Source organism: Ochotona curzoniae, unplaced genomic scaffold, assembly GCF_017591425.1.
Source record: "Ochotona curzoniae isolate NIBS_2020 unplaced genomic scaffold, NIBS_Ocur_1.0 contig_291, whole genome shotgun sequence".
Classification (NCBI taxonomy): Eukaryota; Metazoa; Chordata; class Mammalia; order Lagomorpha; family Ochotonidae; genus Ochotona; species Ochotona curzoniae.
This window is the reverse complement of record NW_024465649.1, coordinates 648,012-668,739: the sequence shown is the minus strand read 5'-3', so window position 1 is coordinate 668,739 and position 20,728 is coordinate 648,012. Positions and strand designations below refer to the sequence as shown.

The window sequence follows — 20,728 nt, the reverse complement described above, 5'->3', positions numbered from 1 at the left end:
ACAAACATGACATTCACCTGAGGTACTGACCATAATTTAAGATCTAGTCTTGGACCTTATGAATCCAAGAAGGGTTCTCAGAATAGACCTGCATTAATCAAGCCTCCAAAAATGGAATTATACAAAGTCAGATGTTCATGATTCCATTTACAGGGAGAAATGCAGCTGTTGGACCAAACAGAAGGCTTGAATCAGCAAATTGGAACATTTTCTCCCAGTGTGCTAATTGTTTCAGAAGCCAAATTAAAATCAGAAGACCAATTTAATCACTTAAAGTGAAAACATAAATTTTTAGTGAACCAAGTGTTCATGTTAGCTCAGCTTTTCCTTACATATAAACTACATAGGAAACAAAATTGCTAAAAGATTGGTGAACATGAAGTCAAAGTCAAGAGTAATGGCTGATCCTAAGGCATGTTCTTCAGCAAAGACAGCTGGAGACTCTATTCACCAGGGGAGGAACAGCCTGGCCAAAAAAAAAACCTATAATGCTTAAGTTGGGGGAAGCAGGCCTTCATCTCCCTGCAGTAGGCAAGGACGGGCACTGCTCATGCTGGACATGATGACTCTTCATTCTCCCTGCCTCTGTTTCTTGTAGTCTTTGTCCAAACAGGGCTGCAATACAAATAATTAGTGTGATGCTTGCTTTCTGGGATTGCTCCCAATTGATTTCAATTGGAATTTTTGCCGTTCCAAAACGTGTTAATCACACATTTATGAACAGTGTCTTAGTTTCCTAGCACAGATGGCTAATTCAGTGCACTAAGTATAGATCTCACTAGTTTAGCTCTTAAAAATCTTGCGCTTGATGTCTTGAACTGCATCGTGCTTTCTATATAAAAGTCACATGCACGTGGTGTGTGTGTGTGTGTTTCACAAATTTAGAAATGGAGACTCAAAGATTCTGCATGCCTTCCTTTGGGTCTGCCGGATTAGTAGAGCTGCAATTCCAATCCAGATCATCTGAGTTCCAATTCCACGCTTGTTTCATTATTTATAATCAAGCTGTCTTCCATTAGTAAGTTGTCTACCAATAGTAAGTCTACTACTAATAAGGAAAATCACTGTGTTTTAAAGAATTATCTTTAAAAAGGTACTTTCATCCTCTTAATTGTCTGTGTGGGATGGGTGGGGATGCTTACATACAAATGTATAGATGAGATGTGAAGATATAAACAAAGAAGTCACTCACATGTACCTGGCTCCAGCAGTGGCCTGATCCAGGCACAAAGCACAGAGCATTCAGCTGTCTTGTCTGGAGTAAACAGTAGGTAAATGTGTTCTGTTGCAGAATCTGAGTGCCTCAGAAGCAAGAGGCAGAATCCTCTACTATCAAGTGACCTTGCAGGAGATGGCAAAAAGGAAAACTATAGCACAGAACTTCACAAGACATACCTCCTGGACCTGGGTTATTCCAAGAACTGGGAATTGGGCTGCAACTGTGTCTGCAGCCAACTCAAAAGGCATTTCCCTACCTACTCATATTAACATGACAGACCTGTGCGGGACAGGTGAGTGCCAACTTTTCCTTAATACTAACTATGGAAATTGTGTCTTGCTGATGTCATATCTCTTCCTGTCAACCCAGCCCTGGGCTTGGCTTGAGTTCTCAGGAATTTAGAGTTGGGAGTCAGCAGTGTAGAATGAGTGGCCTTGGATGAGCGAATTAACACCTCTAAGCTTCAATTTTCTCCTCTCCAAAATAGAGATGATATTATCTGTCTTGTAGGTCCTTGCAAGATTAAATATATCTAAGTACTTGAGAAATGATAGCTAAAAAATCCTAGTTACATTAAGTTGAACACTAGTATATATGTTTTACAGAAGCAAGAATATATATACATATTTGTATTAAATTCTAGAAAAACATTTTATACTTACTGCCAGAACGTATTTTAAAACCAATAATATTAAAATCAAATTCTGTCTATAATGAAACTCTAGTAAAATTTTGCTATACTACAGCTCTTTATTATACAGTCTTAGTTTATATTCAGTAATCTTTATTGAACACTCCTTAGCCTTATATTTCACAGTCGTATATTCTTAAGATTACCTTCTCAAGAAGGTAATGAAATGAATGCTATTTTCAAGATCTGCATTCCAAAAGGATTCCAGGTTAAGATCATTGACCTACCGTCAAAAAAGAAAAAAAAAAAAGGAAAATAAATAAAACTCTTTAATTAGGTTCCTTGTTGAAACTCAGTGAGACAATTTTATCCATATGTGGATTTTGCAATAAGTTGAAGATACTTCCATGAAAACATTCTTTTATTTATACTGTTGGGCCTTGGTTATGTGTCTTTTCAGTCATATACCTGAGAATGTAGTAGATGAAAATGATCTGAAAAAAAAAACACACACACACACACAAATGACAACCTTGAGTTGACATATGAATTAGGAATTACTCATAGGAGTTAAAATTGCTTTCCTCAAAAGCGTGACTAATTGATTCTCTCGTGTGCTAGTGCAGAGGTAGACAGCCCAGAGCTGGTGTGATAGCTTTGTGGCTTCATCAAGACTGTGTTTTTGCTTCCTCTGCCATGCTTGGCTTTCATCCTCATGGTGGAATTCATCCAAGGTGGCTGCCACTGCTCTAGTTACTTTCTTCTGGACAGCAATAAAAAAGGATGAAAGGAAAAACTTGCTTGTCACTCTAAGGAGCTTTGCCAAGGTCTCATGGTGACCCGTTTACTGGGCCCACACCAGCTGCCAAAGAGGCTCAGAAATATAGTTCAGACAGCAACACTTTGTTGTTAAAGTAGATGAGGAGAAGGTGTGTGCCTCACAGGGGAGAGGCAGCTGAGGAGGAATATTTCAAGGGAAGAATGAGTGTCAGTAGAAGAAACACGTCAACTTCATGCATAGTAAAATAAAATAAAGCTTTAAAACTCATGTAATCCTTGCATATTTAAATATACCAAATAATATAATATACATTATATATATTGTGGGTATATAATATTATATAACATACAATATATTATATATGATTTATATTATATATTATATATTGTATTATTATATATTTTATATATTATATACATATAATATTGTAAGAGGACATTTAATATCTACTACAAAGTTTGGAAGGAAAAAAGTTAGCTATAGATATCTACATATCCAAAATCTATATAACTTTTTCAAATATGTAAGAAATCAAAGGGTATGAGCAGGAAACTCAAAAGCAAGTGAAAAAAGCAAATATAGTGAAATTAATTTTCCTTAAAACCAAAACAAATTTTTAAAAAGTATAATAGGCATTTGGGAAGGAAAAGCAAATTATTTACTAAGGATCCAAGAAACAGAGGACACCAATAATGTTAACAACAATAAAGAAAAGAATATAAAATACAGCAAAGTAATATTTTTAAGTTGAAGACAAAAAAGATCTCTGAATCTGGAAATGTTTATTCAATGAAACCACCAATTGGAAATGTGAGTGGAGCTGGCGTTGTGGTGCAATAGATTAAGTTCCCGCTTGGGATACTTGCATCCCATTTTGAAGTGCCTGTTTGAGTCGCTGCCACTCCAAACTTCCATTCAAGCTTCCTGCTAATGTGTCTGGGATGCAGTGGATGTTAGGGTGGGGTCCTGCCACCCTAATGGGAGAACTGGAATATGACTTCCTGGCTCCTGGTGCAGCTTTGGTTGTTGCGGACCTTAAGGGAGTGGACCAGAGGACAGAAGACCTGTCTTTTCCTCTCTCTTCCTTTCTGTCACTCTACCTTTTAGATAAATAAATAAATATTTTTAAAAAATTAAATAGAAATGACAATGAAGCACAGGTAAACAAAGTAGCATAGAGTAAACTCAGAGAAACAAAAGAGAAGGAAATAATAAAAGTAAGGCTGGTGCTGTGACACAGTAGCTTCAACTGCTGCCTTCAACACTGGCATTTCAGGAGTGCGAGTTCAAGTTCCTGCTGCTCCACTTATGATCAAACTCCCTGCTGATGTGCCTGGGAAAGCAGCAGAAGATGGCCAAAAAAACCTGGCCCTGGTCACCCACGTGGGGAAACCAGATAGAGTCTCTGGCTCCTAGCCTCAGCCTGGCTTAGTCATTTAGGAGATAAATCAGCAGACAGAAAACTGATCTTCTTTTCTTTCTCTCTCTTCTCTCCCTCTTTCTGTAATTTTGCCTAATAATACATAAAGAAATCTTTAAAAATAATAATAGGGTGGCACTATGGCCTAATGGATTAAGTTAGTGGTGCTAGTGCCAGCACCCCATGTGAACACCTGTTCCAGTCCCAGCTGCTCCATTTTCAATCCAGCTTTCTGCTAATGCACCTGGAAATGCAGTGAAGGATGGCCCAAGTGCTTGGGCCCCTGCTACCCACATGAGAAACCGTGAAAAAGCATCTACCTCTTGATTTTCCTGGCACAGCTTTTGCAACCATTTGGGGAGCAAATATCAGATAAAAGGTCTTGCTTTCCTTCTCTCTTTCAACTTTCAGATAAGCAAAGTCTTCAAAAACTAAAAAGAAAAAACATTTTAAATAATAAAGATTGGTGTCAGTGCAGTAGTGCAACAGGTTAATCTTTAGCCTGCAGCATCAGCATTCCATATATTCCAGCTGATCCACTTTCAATCCAGTTTCCTGTTTATGGCCTAGGAAGGCTCAGAGGATGGTCTCTGCACTTACATGGGAGACTCAAAGGAAGCTGCTGGCTCCTAGTTTTGGATTGGCTCAGCTTGGCCAATGTGACCATTTACGAAGTAAATGGAAGTGTTTCTCTCTCTCTCTCTTTCTCTCTCTCTCTCTGTCTTTCCTTCTCTGTAACTCTCTAAGTGAAACAAATAAATCTTTACAATTATAATAATATAAAATAAAATGATAACAGAAATCCATAAAATTGACCATAGCAATAAAATTACAAGGTTAATAAAAATGAATGAAAAAAATGTGAAGCTCATTTGTTGAAAAGCCTAATAGGTTACATAGACCCCTGATTAGATTCTAGATAGACCAAGCACACAGAACTGATGGTGAAAGGAGAGAGAATGAAAGATGTAAATAATACATTCAACAACAAAGAAAAGAAAATTTGGTGCCTTAAAACCTACATGAAATGAGTATACTTGGGGGAAAAAAGAATACTAAAATTAGTGTGAGAAAAAGTTTTTACAACTTAGGAAAATGATAATTTTTTTTAAAATTGATAATCCTTACGGAATTTGAGGATGAAATGAATGCTGCAGCACACTTGGTTAAGCAGCCCCTTTGGCCTCCTGAGTGCCACAATGAGGAGCCGGGTTCAAGTCCCAATCTTCCCATCCAGCTTCCTGTTATGATGCCTGGGAGGCGCTGGGTGATGACACAGGTACCTGGGTCCCTGCCACCCTGCCAGGAAAACTGGATAAAGTTCTGGAATTCTGGCTTTGGCCTGGCCTAGCCCCAATGCTGCAGACATTTGGAGGAATGAACTAGTAAATGAAAGATCTCTCTGTGTCGCTCCTTCTCCCTGTGTCACTCCTTCTCTCTGTGTCACTCTCCTTTTCAAAAGAATAAATTACTAAGTACTTGAGGGGAAAATAATTTAGTGTGAGTCAAAGCTATTTATACCCAACATGCCCTCCAAAAAAAAAAAAATCAAAAAGCCCCCCAGCCTACAATTAAATTCTGAAAATATGGATAAACTCATGTTACACAGTTTATTATAAAAAATACAAAATAAGATGGATTCCAAAAGTGTTTTGTGAGGCTAATTTAACTTTGATACCAAAACCAGGTAAAGCAAGTACAATAAAAATATTGACTATATCAATTTTTAACTTTGACACATAACTTAAATAATCAGTGACTTGAATGAGGCAAGTAATGAGGCAGAATAGGAAAGCTGCCTCCTGTGATACCCACATGCCACATCAGAAGGCGGGTTCAAGTCCCAGCACCTCCACTTCTGTTCCAGCTTCCTAATGAAGTACTTGGGAAGACAGCCTAAGATAGCCCAAGTGGCTTCCAGCCTCCAACATGGGAAACTTGGCTTCCTGGCTCCAGCCTCGCCCAGCCATGGCTATTGAACGCGTTGGAGGAGTAAACTAGCAAATGAAAAAGAAAAACCTCTCTCCTTACTCTCTCTCTCTCTCTCTCATTTTTCTCTCTCCCCCCCCCCCCTTATCTCCCTCTGTCTTGCCTGAGGAGAGAATTAGATCATTTTGAAAGTTGTTTCAAGTGCCTCTGGTTTCCACTCTAGCAATCAGTCACTTTGAAGTCATTACTCTGTCATGTGGCAAGTTAAAGTTGAACTTACTGAAAAATGAACACTTTTTCTTGGATCCAGTCAGTAAAGTGAGACCGCATGGACAGACACTGCCCCAAAAATAAATAGACCAACAAAAATAAAGACACTCCCAGGGAGTAACATTGCCTTTAAAATAGATAAGCACCCAGATACAGGGGGAAAAAAATGATATTAGTGTGGAAACAATGGTACTACCCACTTTCCAGTATCCCTTGACCCTTTGTACCCTAATCAACTAAGTAAGATAATTTTTTAAAAAAATAAATAAATTATGGGAAAAATAGATAAGCAAATAATTTTTAAAAAGTAAACAAGAAATGAAAGAGCCAATTCTCAAAAAAGATAATAGCAATACTTACTATAGAGAGGCTTAACAACAAAGTCTCAAAATATATGGGACAAAACTGATAGAAATGCGAGGAGAAATAAATGAATCTTCTATAATAGCTCTACATCTGTCAGTCAGAAATGGACAGATTCTACAGATGTGAAATCATTACAGAAACATAGTTTGCATCTATAGGCATCCAACAGCAGTGGAATGTACATCCTTCTCATACCAACATCATCCATTCACCAAGATAGGCCACCTCCAGGGCCATAAAATACACCCAAATAGACTTTAAAATGTAACAACCACAGATTGTTAATCAGATCACAGTGGAATGAAATTAGAAATCAGTAGCAATGGAGAGGGGGTGGGGGAATCCCAGAGCCTATGGAACTGTGTCATAAAATGAAAAAAGAAAGAAAGAAATCAGTAACAAAAAAGGTAGCTGGAAAAATCCACAAAAGCTTAGAAAGTAAACAACATATTTCTAAATATCACATGAATTAAAGAACAACTTTAAGATGTATTTATTTTTATTGCAAAGTCAGATAAGTAGAAAGAGGAGGAGAGACAGAAAGGAACATCTTCCGTCCACTGATTCACTCCCCAAGTAGCTCCAATGGCCAGAGATGCACTGATCCAAAGCCAGGAGCCAGGAGTTCTTCTGGGTCTCCCACATGAGTGCAGGGTCCCAAGGCTTTGGACTGTCCTCGACTGCCTTCCCAGGCCACAAACAGGGAGCTGGATGCGAAGCGGGGCTGCTGGAACTAGAACCGGCACTCATATGGGATCCTGGTGCTTTCAAGACAAGGACTTTTAACCACTAGGCCGCCATGCTGGGCCCTAAAGAACAACTCTTAAGAGAAATTTTAAAATATTCTAAACTAGGATGGGCATTTTAGCACAAAGGGTTGATTTACTGCTTGAGACACCCACACCTCACATCAGAGAGCCTAGCTTTGAGTTTCCCCTCCAGTTCCAGTCCAGGTTCTTGCTAATGCAGGAGGACTCGGATGATGAAACATATGCTTAGGTCCCTGCCAAGCGCCTGGGAGACCAGAAGGAAGTTCCTGGCTCCTGGCTTCAGTCTAACCCAGTCCTGGCTGCTGTGGATATTTTGGAAGTGAGTCAGCAGGTGGAAAAATTTATTTCTCTCTTTCTCTATCTTTTTGTTTTTCTTTGTCTCGCTCCCTCTCCTCTTTCTCTTCCCTATCCCTTCTCTCTGTTACACTGGTTTGTAAATAAACTAAAAAAAATGTAGAAGGCTGGCATTATGACATAGTGGGTTAAGCCCCTGCTTGCCAATGCAAATATCTCATATGGGTACCAGTTCATGTGCTGGCTAATCCACTTCCATCCTCCTCCCTACTAATGTGCCTCAAAAAAGCAGCAGAAGATGGCCCCAGATGGCCCTCTGCCATGTGGAAGACTCAGATAGACTTCAGCTCCTGGCTTTAACCAAGCCCAATCTTGGCCATCGTAGCCATCTGTATGGAAGATAGTCCCTCTAACACTAACTTTCAAAATAAATAAGTAAATATTAAAAAAGAAAAAACTACTCAAAGACTGTTTTGTACTAATTGTAAGTGAAAATGCAATAGGAAAAATAAAAGGAGTGTTAAAGAGAAATTTATAGCATTAATTGCATACATTATAAGGAGAAACAAAAGATCTGAAATTAGTCATCTAAGCTTCTACCATAGGAAACTTGAAAAAAAAAATGAGTCAGATTAAATACAAGGTAGGTAGAAAAAAAGGAAAATCAGAGCAGAAGTGACTGAAAACTAAAACTGGAAATAAAAGGTAAAAGCAATGAAACCAAAAGCTAATTATTTTCAAAGATGATAAAATTGATAAAGGGAGGGGGAAAGAGAAAGAAAGCAAATTACCAATACCATACATTTAAAATGATTATCATTTCTTATCCTACGGATCTAAAAGGGATAATAAATGATTACTGTGAACAAGCTTTGATAACCTAGATGAAATGTACCAGTTCTTTGAAAAACACAATCTGCCAAAACAAATAAGAAGAAATAAATCATTGGGACAGGCTTATAAATTCTACATAAGCTAAGTCAATAATCAATAATCTTCCAAAGAAGGAAGAATGAAATAGGTTCACTGGTGAATGCAACCAAACATTTAAGGAAAAATTATGCTAATTTTCCATAGTCTTGTTCAGAAAATAGGGAGTGTTTCCTAACTCGTTCTATCAGTGACAAATATCAAAACCAGATAACAAGTGTTATAGGAATAGGAAGATTGGACAACTGAACATAGATACAAAAATTCTTGACCAGATAATCAGTAGTCAAATCCAACAAAGTGATATCTTGTGCCCGAGTGGGATTTGTCCCAGGTATGCATTTCTGTCATAAAAAAAAAAAAATTAAACGTGTGGACTGCTTTTGTGGAGCAGCAAGGTTGAGCCACCACCTGTGATGCAAACATCCTATGTGAGCGCTGATTCAAGTCCCGGTTCCTTTACTTCCCACTCAGTTCCTTGTTAATGCACTGAGAAAACAATAGAAAATGGTTCAAATCCTTGGACACCTGTTCTGTGGAAGACCTGAATGGAATCCAGAACTCCTAACATTGACCTGGCCCGGCCCCAGCCACTGTGGCAATTTGGAAAGTGAATCAGTTGATGGAAGAACACCCTTCTCTCTTTCCCTCTCCTTCTCTGTCTCCTTCTGTCTCTGTAATTCTGCCTTTTAATTAAAATATCTTAAAAATTAAAAGCATGACCAAGCATATAAAATCACATAATCATATTAATACAGAAAAAGGCATGTGACAAAATCCAATGACCATTCACAATGGAAACTCCCAGTAAACCAGGAATAGAGGGAAACACTATCAATAAAGACCATCCACGAAATTCTACAGCTAACAATTATACTTAGTAGTGAGAACTGGCAATTTTCCCACTAAGATCAAGAGCAAAGCAAGATGTCTCTCCTCACCATTGTGTACTGGAAGAACTCATTAGTATAAAGAGATAAGAGGAAGAAATAAAAGAGGTACAGAATCAGAAGAAATAAAAATTGTTTTTGTTTGCAAATGGCATGACCATCTATGTATAGATTTTTTAAAATCAATGGCAAAATAAAGCGCTCTTGAAACTAACAAAAAAAAATTATAGCAAAGCTTCAGGATACAAGGTGGGTATATGAAAATCAATTCCTTACATGCTTGTTCTCATAGAACAAGTGGAATTTGACATTTGAAACAGAATACCCTTTACATTTTCACCCCCCAAAATGAAAATACTTTGGCATAAATTCAACAAAATATGTACAAAGTATATTTGAAGAAAACTACAGAACTATGATGAAATAAATCAAAGCACTAAATGAGAAATATTTCATATTTTTTATAAAAGACCTCAATAATGACAGTTTATCAATTCAACTGCAGCCAAAATCCCAGATATTTACATGTATTTTTCATATATTAACAAGCTAATTCTAAAATGTACACAAAGAGGCAAACAAATGGGATTGTTAAAACAATATTGAAGGGGAAAACTTCGGAGTTGGAAGAGTGGAAATAATCAATTTTAAAACTTACTGTGATCAAGGCAGTGTCATCAATGGATTATAATAAAGAGCCCAGAAATAGATTCACAGCAATATATTCACCTGATCTTTGACAAAGGAGTAAGAGAATGCAATTGAAAAAAAGTCTTTTCAACAAATGTGATAACTGGACATCCATATGCACAGACTTAGACATCAATTCTTAACAAAAACAGGATTTCCATGTTAATTTTGGCTCACGTTTTTTGTTTCTCCTTCCTCTACTTGCTATGTCTTGATATCTGTATGTGTCAGAAAGGTAGGCTTGTTATTATGAAATGTGTACTACAGTAATAATTTCAGAAAAAATAATAAGGTGGAGTGAGAAAAGGAGCAGCAAAATGGAGAAAGGAATGCCTATGCTTCTAAACCTGTATTGTGAAAATGTAAATCTACTCATTTTGTATAAATTAGAGACAAGAATAAAAATAAGTAATAGAATAAAGTTTACCAAAAAATAAACTCAATGTGTATTATAGACCTAATTATAAAATGAAATGTCATATAATTAACATAAGGATAAAGTGTAAATCATCACAGGTTTGATGATGGCTTTTTTAAGATTTTTATTTTATCTATTTATTTATTTACTTACATATTTGAATGGCAGAGTTACAGAAAGAGGAGACAGGAGGGAAGGAGGAATTGAGAGAGAGGGGGAGAAAGAATTAGAGAGAAAGAATCTTGCATCTGCTGATTCACTCCCCCAAATGGCTGCAACAGCCCAGGCTGGGGCAGGCTGAAGCCAGGAGTCTGGAACTTCTTCCAAGTCTGCTGTATGGATTCAGGGACACAAGTACTACTTTCCCAGGCACATTAGTAGGGATCTGGATGGGAAGGGTGTAGCTGGGACTCAAACTAGTGCCCATATGAGATGCCAGTGCCACAGACTGAGGCTTAGCATACTAAACTACAGTGCCAACCCAATGATAGTTTTTAAATTCAACACCAAAGGAGCAATCAATGAAAGAAAGAACTGATCAACCAAATGAGCAACAACTATTTAAAAACAGGTAAAAATGTCAATTGATACACTTCACTAAAAAAGATGAAATTCAGATGTCTTGAGTTTCATTGTCACAGATCATTAGGCAATTGCAAAGTAAAGCAACAGTGAAATATCACTACATACCTATGAGAACGACAAAATCCAACACATGGACAACGTGAATTGCTAATACGGATACAGAGCAGCAAAATATTCATTCATTACTAATAGGAGTATAAATAGCACAACTAATTTGGAGAACAGTTTCTTACAAAACTGAACTTACTTTCATCATATAACCCAGCAATTATACTACTTGGTATTTACCCAAGTAGGTTCATCAGATTAAGCTGCCACTTGCAATTCCAGCATCCCATACAGGAGAACCAGTTTAGGTCCCGGCTGCTCTGCTTTGAGTCAGCTCCCTGCCAATTAGACAGAAAAAGCAGTGTATGTTGACCAAAGTACCAGCGTCCTTGCTACCCACATGAGAGGCTTGAGGAATGTCCAGACCTCTGGCGTCAGCTTGGCCCACACCTGGCTGTCTGGCCCTGTGGAGAGTGAACCAATGGATGGAAGGGTCTCTCTCTGTTTCTGTAATTCCTCTCAGTAATTCTCTGTCAGTAACCCTGCCTTTCAAATAAATAAAATAAATATTTTCTCAAAAAAAAAAACTAATGTCCATCCAAAATAAATAGACATAAACATTTCCAGCAGTTTTATTTGCAATTGCTCAAACCTGGAAGAAGCCAAGCCAGCTGTCACTCAGTGGGTGCAGTCACACATATAATGACAGCTCATTTAAGGAACACTCATAAGATTTTTATCTCCTAGTGACATTTTAGCTTCCTTGGTTGCATGAATGTACTCTGTGATCTTAGCACGGTGATGACATTGGCTGACGGTGTAGCTCTCAGAGTGCTTCCCTGTCATTAAGTGATTCATGACTGTGAAGTACTTCTAGACAATTAAATGTTTTTCAGTAGTAAAGATACATGAGTTCTCAAGTCAAGAAGAGACAGAGAAACCTCACATGCACATTACTAAGTGAAGGAAGCCAAGCTGAAAGGCTGTGTACTGTAGGATCCCAACTGCACTGCACTCCGCAAAAGGAAGACCCTGAAGACAGTCACTCCTCAGTTGCTGATCGCCAGAAAAGATAAGAACAAGAGGTGGGAAAAGAGGGGTTTTTTAGGGCAATAAAAATACTGTAGGATTCCACAATGATGGATATAAATCATTGTATCTTTTTCAAACACCAGTATACAATATACATCATCAAGAGTGAACCCTGATTTAGAGGCTTCAAGTGTATGCTCATCAATTCTAACAAGTATGGGACCTGGATAATGAACAGAGGCAAGCTGCACAAGGCTAGGAACAAGGGGCTATGGAAAATCTCTGCTTTATGCACACTTTTGCTGTCAACCTAAAACTGTTTCTAAAAAGTGAAGTCTGGTGTTTTACTACTTTATTATTTTTTTAATTTTGAATTTTATGGTACAATTCCATAGGGTCTGGGATTTCCCTACACCCTCCTCAAATTCCCACCCTCTGGCTGATCAAAATCTATCTTTTTAAGATTTATTTATTTTTATTGGAAAGACAGATATACAGAGAGGAGGTAAGACAGAGAGGAAGATCTTCCATCCATTAATTCACACTGAGATTCCACCTAACTCCAGTGAGAATGACTGACATGAAATAAATCAACAAACAGCAACTGTTGGTGAGGATTTGGGGGAAAAGCTATCCTACTCCACTGTTGGTGGGAGTATAGACAAGTGCAGCCAATATGGAAGTCATTATGGAGAGTTTGGGAGAGCAACCTGCAAGCTTGTATTTATAGCAGTACAATTTACAAAAGCAAAAACTTGGAAACAACCCAGATGTTCATCAACAGATGAATGGATAAAGAAACAATAGTATATTTACTCTGTGAAATACTACTGAGCCATAAAAAAGAATGGAATCCTACTGTTGGCAACAAAGTGCTCCCAACTGGAGCCCATCGTGCTTAGCGGAATAAACCCGTCCCAAAAGGACAAACACCATGTGTTCTCTATGATATGACAGCTTTTTACACAAATTACAAAACAAACATATAGGTATTCAAGTAGATAAATGCACTGTCACAGATGAACCACGTAACAGAGATCAGCTCAAGGAGTTATGTTGTGATCCACATCTCTACTCCTGAATAAAAGCACGATTCCCATTTTGAAGTGTGTAAATATACAGCATGATACTAAATTTTCTACCTATATCATGTCACAATAAACTTCAGTAGCAGAAAGTGGACCTTGTAATGATTACTAAAGGACTACGCTACTGGATAATTAGGGAAATAATAGTAGGGTGTGGGGAGTCGGGTATGAGGAGGAAGGAAGAGTAGGGAAGGGAAGAACTCCTATACTTACAAAACCATAAAAAAGAAATAGTATTTTTAAAAGAATTGAATAAAATTTGTGACCCTGCAATCCTTAACAAAAAACTGCTTCTTCTTCTAATTCAGCTGGTGTAAGTTATTACTTTTCTGTAACTTCATGCACTCGTAGTTTCCCACTTCTTTTCCCCCATAAAGGGCTGCTGGCTCCTCACCAAGTCTCTGTGAGCCCCGAGGGCACGGACAGCATCCTGGTGACTTGGCAGCCTCCCAAGAAAGCTGCCCCTGCGGTTCTGGAGTATGTGGTGGATTGGAAGGAGCTCCTTCCGGGAGGCAGCACACAGCCCCCTCTGAACTGGCTGCGGCTCCCGCCCTACCGTGTGTCTGCTGTGCTGTCAGGTACCTTCTGGAGGGATCCTCGGTTCACATTTGTTTGGAGAAATTGCAGGCCACAACCTATAATTTTTGCTTCCAGTTAGAGGTGACTGCATGAAAAGGGACACATGTGATGCCCTTGGCCTTTCAAGGCAGTGCCTGAGTGTCCCATTGCCGCTGAAGAACAACAAGATGTCTGCAAAGACTGGTTTTTCTGGGAAATACCCACTAAGAGCATAGTGCCAAATAAGGTGAAGGGTAATTGGACCAAATACGTATGACTGAGAAATCAGTTAGCTGATCAGTGTGATAGGCACCTTCACTGGGAGGAACGTATGCAGCTCTCAGAAGAATCCCATGCTCTAAGAGTCATTGTGTCCATCATGCAGAGGAGGAAACTGGGACGCCTAGTAACTAATGCAATTGTAAACACTTATTATAAACTGTATCAGGCTTACCCCCTATAGGATAGTTTATACTACATATGGTTCCTTATGATTCCTGTAATTCTATACAAAAACCACAGGAGAGTGGACAAGAGGGAGTATTTTCCACACTTGGTAAAATAAAATGTAAGTACTTGAGAAATGCTCATTTGAATAAAATCAATATACTAATGAGAAAATAACTTTATTAATTAAAATTGTTCTCCTGCTTGAAAGCACTTGGGTAGCCATTAGTTTATGTTGATTTTACATTCTGGAAATAAATACTTAGATAACTTAGTAATTCATACTTAAAATGGACTAAAAATGGCTCTTTCCAGTCACTAAGATCATGCAATGCAATTGGAAAGGCTTGAGCTCTCCCCAACTGGAGCTGGAGCTGATTTGGGTGTCTGGGAGGAGGCCAGACTGTAACCTGACTGCTAGATTGTAGCTTTGTGAGGCCTACAAGTCCCGCCATGTCCCAGTGAAAGTGCTCTTACTGGGAAAGGCCACTCCTTTCACAAACACATAAGATCCTGGTGTCTAGGAAGCCTCCCTTGATGCCTACACTAGTATGGCCCTTCATGTGCACATTGCCACTTTCATGACTTCTAAATTTGCTCCTCATTATTGATCACATAATGTTTGCCTTCTTCTACCCTTGACAAGTGAAATCAGCCTTATGCAGAAAAAACACCTGAGAGAAGGTTTAGAAACACTGAGACAGGGCCTTTGTCCAACAGTGCCAGGTGGGTATGTACGTGTTGGGAGTAGTGGACAATGAATCAGAAACTGGCGGCAGACTGCAGAGAAGAGATGATTGCTTTAGGACCGTGGGCTTCATCCATTGAAGGTTTCTTTGGCTTGGGATAAATCTAGAAATTTTTTCATACAAGAATCAACCAGTTGGGGCCCGGCGCGATGGCACAAGTGGTTAAAGTCCTCGCCTTGCACGCCCGGGATCCCATATGGGCACCGGTTCTAATCCCGGCGGCCCCGCTTCCCATCCAGCTCCCTGCCTGTGGCCCGGGAAAGCAGTCGAGGACAGCCCAAAGCTTTGGGACCCTGCTCCCGCGTGGGAGACCTGGAAGAAGTTCCTGGATCCTGGCTTCAGATCAGCATAGCATTGGCCATTGCGCTCACTTGGGGAGTGAATCATCGGACGGAGGATCTTCCTCTCTGTCTCTCCTCTCTGTATATCCGCCTTTCCAATAAAAATAAAAATAAATCTTAAAAAAAAAAAAAAGAATCAACCAGTTAAACAGGAATCCTAGTGGTCAGAACCAGGGAACAAGCTTACTGGGAAGGCTCCTCTGGGTTGAAATGGAAATGCCTGCTGAGTTTTGGAGCCAGGTAGTTTTCCAGATCAAACCATTCCCAAGATCAAACCTAGCCCCTGGGATTCAGCAGTCCTCAATGCCCCCTGCCCTGAACCACGTTTTGCATGGCAAAAAGCAATGGAACCATTAGCAGGCTCTAGGAGTACCATGAGTGGCCCCTTCTTTAGCTAAAGGCAGAACAAACAGACCCTGGGAGCAAAAAGTCACATAGCAGACCCTCCCAAATGAAACATGACTCTATACTCTGTGTTACCCTTTGGGCTTCTGTGTCTGGATGATACCCAAGAAGAATTTTTGGATTGTGGAACTAAGCTCACTGTGTCCTTTCTCCATTTCACCGGGTTCATGAACTTGAATTGGAACACACCCATGGCATGTGTTTTGATCTTGTTCTTATTTCACGGCACTGGTGGAATGACTGGGCTTCATGTGCTACCTATTTTCTAGAATATGTAAGGGATGATGGATTTTCATCTGAAGTATACATCTTAAGTAAAACATCCTGTGCTAGAAAATTGCCCTTCCCTCAAAAGGAAGCTACAAAGTCCTAATCAACTGTCAGCGTGGGGAATCCGAGCTGTCTATTAGTAAGGCATCAAATAGCATGGGGCAGACTCCTTACTTTGGCCAACTCTTATTATAGTTACCAATTAGGTAACTCCCTCTCTTTTTCCTTCGAAGTATTAGGATGTAAAGATGTGTCAAAGGCAATATGTATGAGAGGGTCCTTTGCTTCACAGATGACAGAAATTGAACTCAAGGAAATGAGGAGCTTGGGCTTGAAAGACTTGCCAGTAAGCAAACAAAAATTATAAAGTGCATTTTGAAAACTAGAAAGGAGATTAACATACCTGGGCACCTTCCAAATCTCTCAGGCCGGGAAGCAACTGAGATCTCACTGAAATGTGGTCCGGGAGGGATTAGGAAGGAAGCAGGGATCAGATTGCATCAGAGAGCACCCAGGTTAGTCACACCCGCCACCATACTGCTGGGTCGGATCCCGATAAGCATCATGGAAAGTCATCCGGGTGCTGTGTCTGCAAAACTGCAGCCTCACTCTTTCGTAAACAGTCCAAAGACTGACTTGTAAAAGTCAAATTCTTTTCTGGAAGGTGAACATTTGAGTGACCCTGTTCACTTACATGGGAAGAAACTCAGTCTGGTCGGTTTATCTCATGTGTAGGAGTTGGAAGCAGTGGTTTCCTAAAGTCTGTGTTTGGCAAATAGAAAGCTCGGCATTTGTTCCTTTCCTTTTAGTCCAGCCCGTGCTTAAGCCATCTTCGCCCTAAGAAAAAAGCCAGAAACTCCTAGGCTGTAGATATTAAGATGACTCTTGTTAGTGTCTCACTGGCGATGGCAGGCTTGTAAAAACTTGCCCTTTCCTTGCAGAGAATATCCAACCCTACATGTGTTATAAAATCCGTGTGCATGCACTGTCAGCGGGGCAGGTGGGATGCAGCTCCATCCTGGGAAATTCCAAGCATAAAGGTGAGGCATGGACCCTTTGCCAACTGTTGCTTTAGGAGAACAATTTGGATTTGGCAAGTGACAGAAGCCTGCTTTGTTCTATTTTGCAGCACCGCTGAGGGGCCCTCACATCAACAGCATCACAGAGGATAAGGGCAGGGTTTTGATTTCCTGGGACCACCTTCCAGCCAAGGAGCAAAGGGGCTGTGTTCTCCATTACAGGATACACTGGAAAGAGCGGGACTCCAATTCCCAACATCAGTTCTGTGGTATGTATGACAACCAGGTGCAGTGGGGACTTTTGTCTCTCGACATCAGGAAAACACAAACGTGTGTAAGCTAAGACTCCACAAGTACGAGAATTTCTGAAGGAAAAACAGAGACAGTAGAACCCCACACACATGCAAAACTACATGACACATAAATGGCTAAGAATACAGAAATGGAACCCAGTGCAGTGATTCAGCGGCTGAATCCTTGCCTTACATGCATTGGATCCCATATGGGTGCCAGTTCTTCTCCCAGCTGCTTCACTTCCCTTCCAGCTCCCTGCTTGTGGACTGGGAAAGCAGTGGAGAATGGCCCAAAGCCTTGGGACCCTGCACTCACATGGTAGACCTGGAGGAGGTTCTTGGTTCCTAGCTTCAGATCAGCTCAGCTCTGGCCATTGTGTCCCCATGGGGAATGGCCAAACAACATAAGATCTTTCTCTTTGCCTCTCCTTCTCTCTGTAAATCTTCCTTTCCAATAAAAATAAAATAAATCTTTAAAAAGAGAGAGAGAGATTACAGATATGAAGGAAACCAAAAGGCTCTGCAGCGGTGACTCGCACACATAGGCAGTAATTCACTAAGCAATGAAGGCATTGGAGTGCCCCTGTGTAGACACTTGAGAGACACAAGGAATGCATTTGGGGAATTTTTAAATCTCCAAATTGGCAATTACCATAAGTATATATTCAGTTATTCTTAAAGTGAATAAAATAGTATATAAAATAAGTATGTCTTTATGAACCATAATTATTCTTTAACTATAAGGCTAAAGCAATTAAAATAAATTCTGGCTTTAGCATTATGAATTTTATGAATCACTCATTCATGCAGCCATTCCAAATCACTTGCTGGATTTGATGTTCTAATCTTTGATCTAATCTAACCCCCACCCCTGGGAGGTGGTTTGGCCTGCTTTTTATTTTGTAAACAGCTGGCTTTCCTTTGGAAGCAGTTATTAAAAGGCATAATATACTTGGGGTCTTTTTTTGTATTCGAACATCTATATTTTGCTTTTCTCTCTCAATAATATGTACAGGAAATCTCACATCAGTTCATGTGGCTTTTCCTCTGATTCCATAGTACTTCACCATAACGCTTTAAAAACATTAGTTTCACTAATCTACCACTGATTTTTTTTAAAAGGTTTCTTTATTTGAAAAATGCAAGTGACAGAAAGTGGGGGAGTGGAGGTCTTCCATCTACTAATTTACTCCCAAATGCTTAGAACAGCGAGGGCTGGGACAGTCTGAAAGCAGGATCCAGAGACTCTATCTGAGTCTCTTACATAGGTGGCAGAGATGCAAATTCTTGAGCCTTCATTGGCTGTCTTCTCAGCTACATAAGCAGGAAACTGGATTGGTAGCTGCAGTAGCCAGGACTCCAACTGGAACTCCAGTATGAGATGTAGGCATCCCACTGTGTCACAATGCTACCACCACCCTATTGATTAAACAGGCTTCACACCAACAAATTTCTCATTGTACCTGTTGGGCCAAGTCAGCCTCTTCATGGACTGTCAGGAATTACTCAAATGAATTTTTCCCCTCAAAATATTGGGTTAAACTGAAATGCCTGCTTACCACCAGACTGATTTAAACTGAAATGCCTGCTTACCACCAGACTGATTTAAACTGAAATGCCTGCTTAGCACCAGATATGATCAGTTGGATCTTGAAGGTGCACTTGAAGATGTGGAAAATGCCTGCCACAAATCTGATGATTCTGAAACCTTTGAAAGAATATTTTCAAATAAGATAAAACGGGAAAGAAATACAGATTCACAGTATTTCATACCAGTTTAGATTAAATTTCTTTTTAACTCAGTGAGCACTTATTGATGAATAACACCCGTTTCTTCAGAGAGTTTACAATCTACTGAGAAAGATTTTAAAAGCTACATAAAAGAGATGTACCTGCTACAGTGAAGGACTGCCAATTACCTGTTGTGTCTGGCAACCAACAATCATTGGTAAATTCGCAAGGGCAGTTTCTTGAAAGATTTAGGAAGTGACAGGTTGAGGAAGAGGGAGAAAATAGGCATCACATAGTAAAATGATGATGGTGACTTGGAGAAGAAAGAGCCCTGTTTTACTTGTATTTTGGGACAGTTGACCAGCCAAAAGTACTAAGAACACACAGAGAGTGTAGCAGGAGCAAAAATCAAAAGACATCTCATGCTGCCTGTGGGGAAAGGAGAGGTTGAAGAACTGAAGTAGGCCAAGGAATCTGCATTCCAGAAAGTTCAATTAGTGCCCTGATGGTATTTTTCTTCTCCAGAAGACTTGCGGGTCAGTAGCCTTTAGCAAATAGGCTACCTTGGCCTCCAAGGTTTTGCAGCGACTTCTCCAAAGGAAGACTGTGAGGTCAAGGACAGCGTTTCTGCAGAAATGGACTACCTGCTCAGATGACTGGCAGCTGTCCAACAGCTGGGGGCCCGAATGCTCTGGTACACAGCTACTCCTCTGGAAGTTTGTTGATATTGCCACATGCACTGATGGACCGAGAGCATGAGTGTTTCTCTACCCAACGCGCATACATCGTGTGTTGTTACTTCCTAATGCTATTTACCAATAGCCCTGAGTCATCACAAGGGTAGAACCCAGAGCAATTTGCTCACCAATGTCTCCCATCTACCAAGAACTCAGCCAGGCCCTTAATGCCAGTATTTAATAAAATGCATGTGCTGATTAAGAAGTGGATGAATACTGTTCTCCTTTTTGTTGAAACCAATGGAGATAATTGGGTAAATAGTGTATTTCCAGTAACAATGCAGTTATTTTGCCTGGTTGCTTGACCTTGCTGCCCAGAGCCTGTTTGATGATTAGACTAATACAGCTTCCTAAGCAGGTGCCTTTATCATTTAGCCATCCAGAGTCTAAAATTTCAGCGCCAAGGCCTGAATGCCTTGTTCTATCTCTGCCGAGATCACAGCTGAGGGAGGTGGGACCGGTATTTCCTGCTTGACTTCTTGACTTGTTTCTCCTGTTATGCAACTCTGCCTGTTTTGCCAAACAAACTGCTGACACCATCATGATCCTCTCTGCTCCCCCATAGAGTTTCTATTTTTGTTCTTCCAATACACGTGTATGAATAAACCTTATCAGCCCGGCAGACCATACAGATCCTTTGCCTTCTGTTCCATCGCCTCATTCCACTCTCAGAGCTAAGAATACCTTCACACAGTTACATGGTTCACTCTGTTGCTTGCTGATGTTTTGCTGCAGCAAGAAGAGCAGAAGCTCTCTCTAAAATTAATGCTTTAATCCCCAGCCTTAGAAATAGGGAAAGATTTTTTTGTGTGTGCAC

General features: G+C 39.9%; 1 protein-coding gene across 1 annotated transcript in view; it reads left to right on the top strand.

Moving 5' to 3' along the window:
* Positions 1 to 20,728, top strand: part of IL12RB2 (interleukin 12 receptor subunit beta 2) — an 84,394-nt gene that overhangs the window by 47,675 nt on the left and 15,991 nt on the right. Inside the window, exons 9-12 of the mRNA XM_040978395.1 lie at positions 1,292 to 1,511; positions 13,739 to 13,939; positions 17,073 to 17,171; positions 17,261 to 17,419. Coding sequence (XP_040834329.1) covers positions 1,292 to 1,511; positions 13,739 to 13,939; positions 17,073 to 17,171; positions 17,261 to 17,419 — 679 coding nt within the window. The remainder of the gene's footprint in view (positions 1 to 1,291; positions 1,512 to 13,738; positions 13,940 to 17,072; positions 17,172 to 17,260; positions 17,420 to 20,728) is intronic.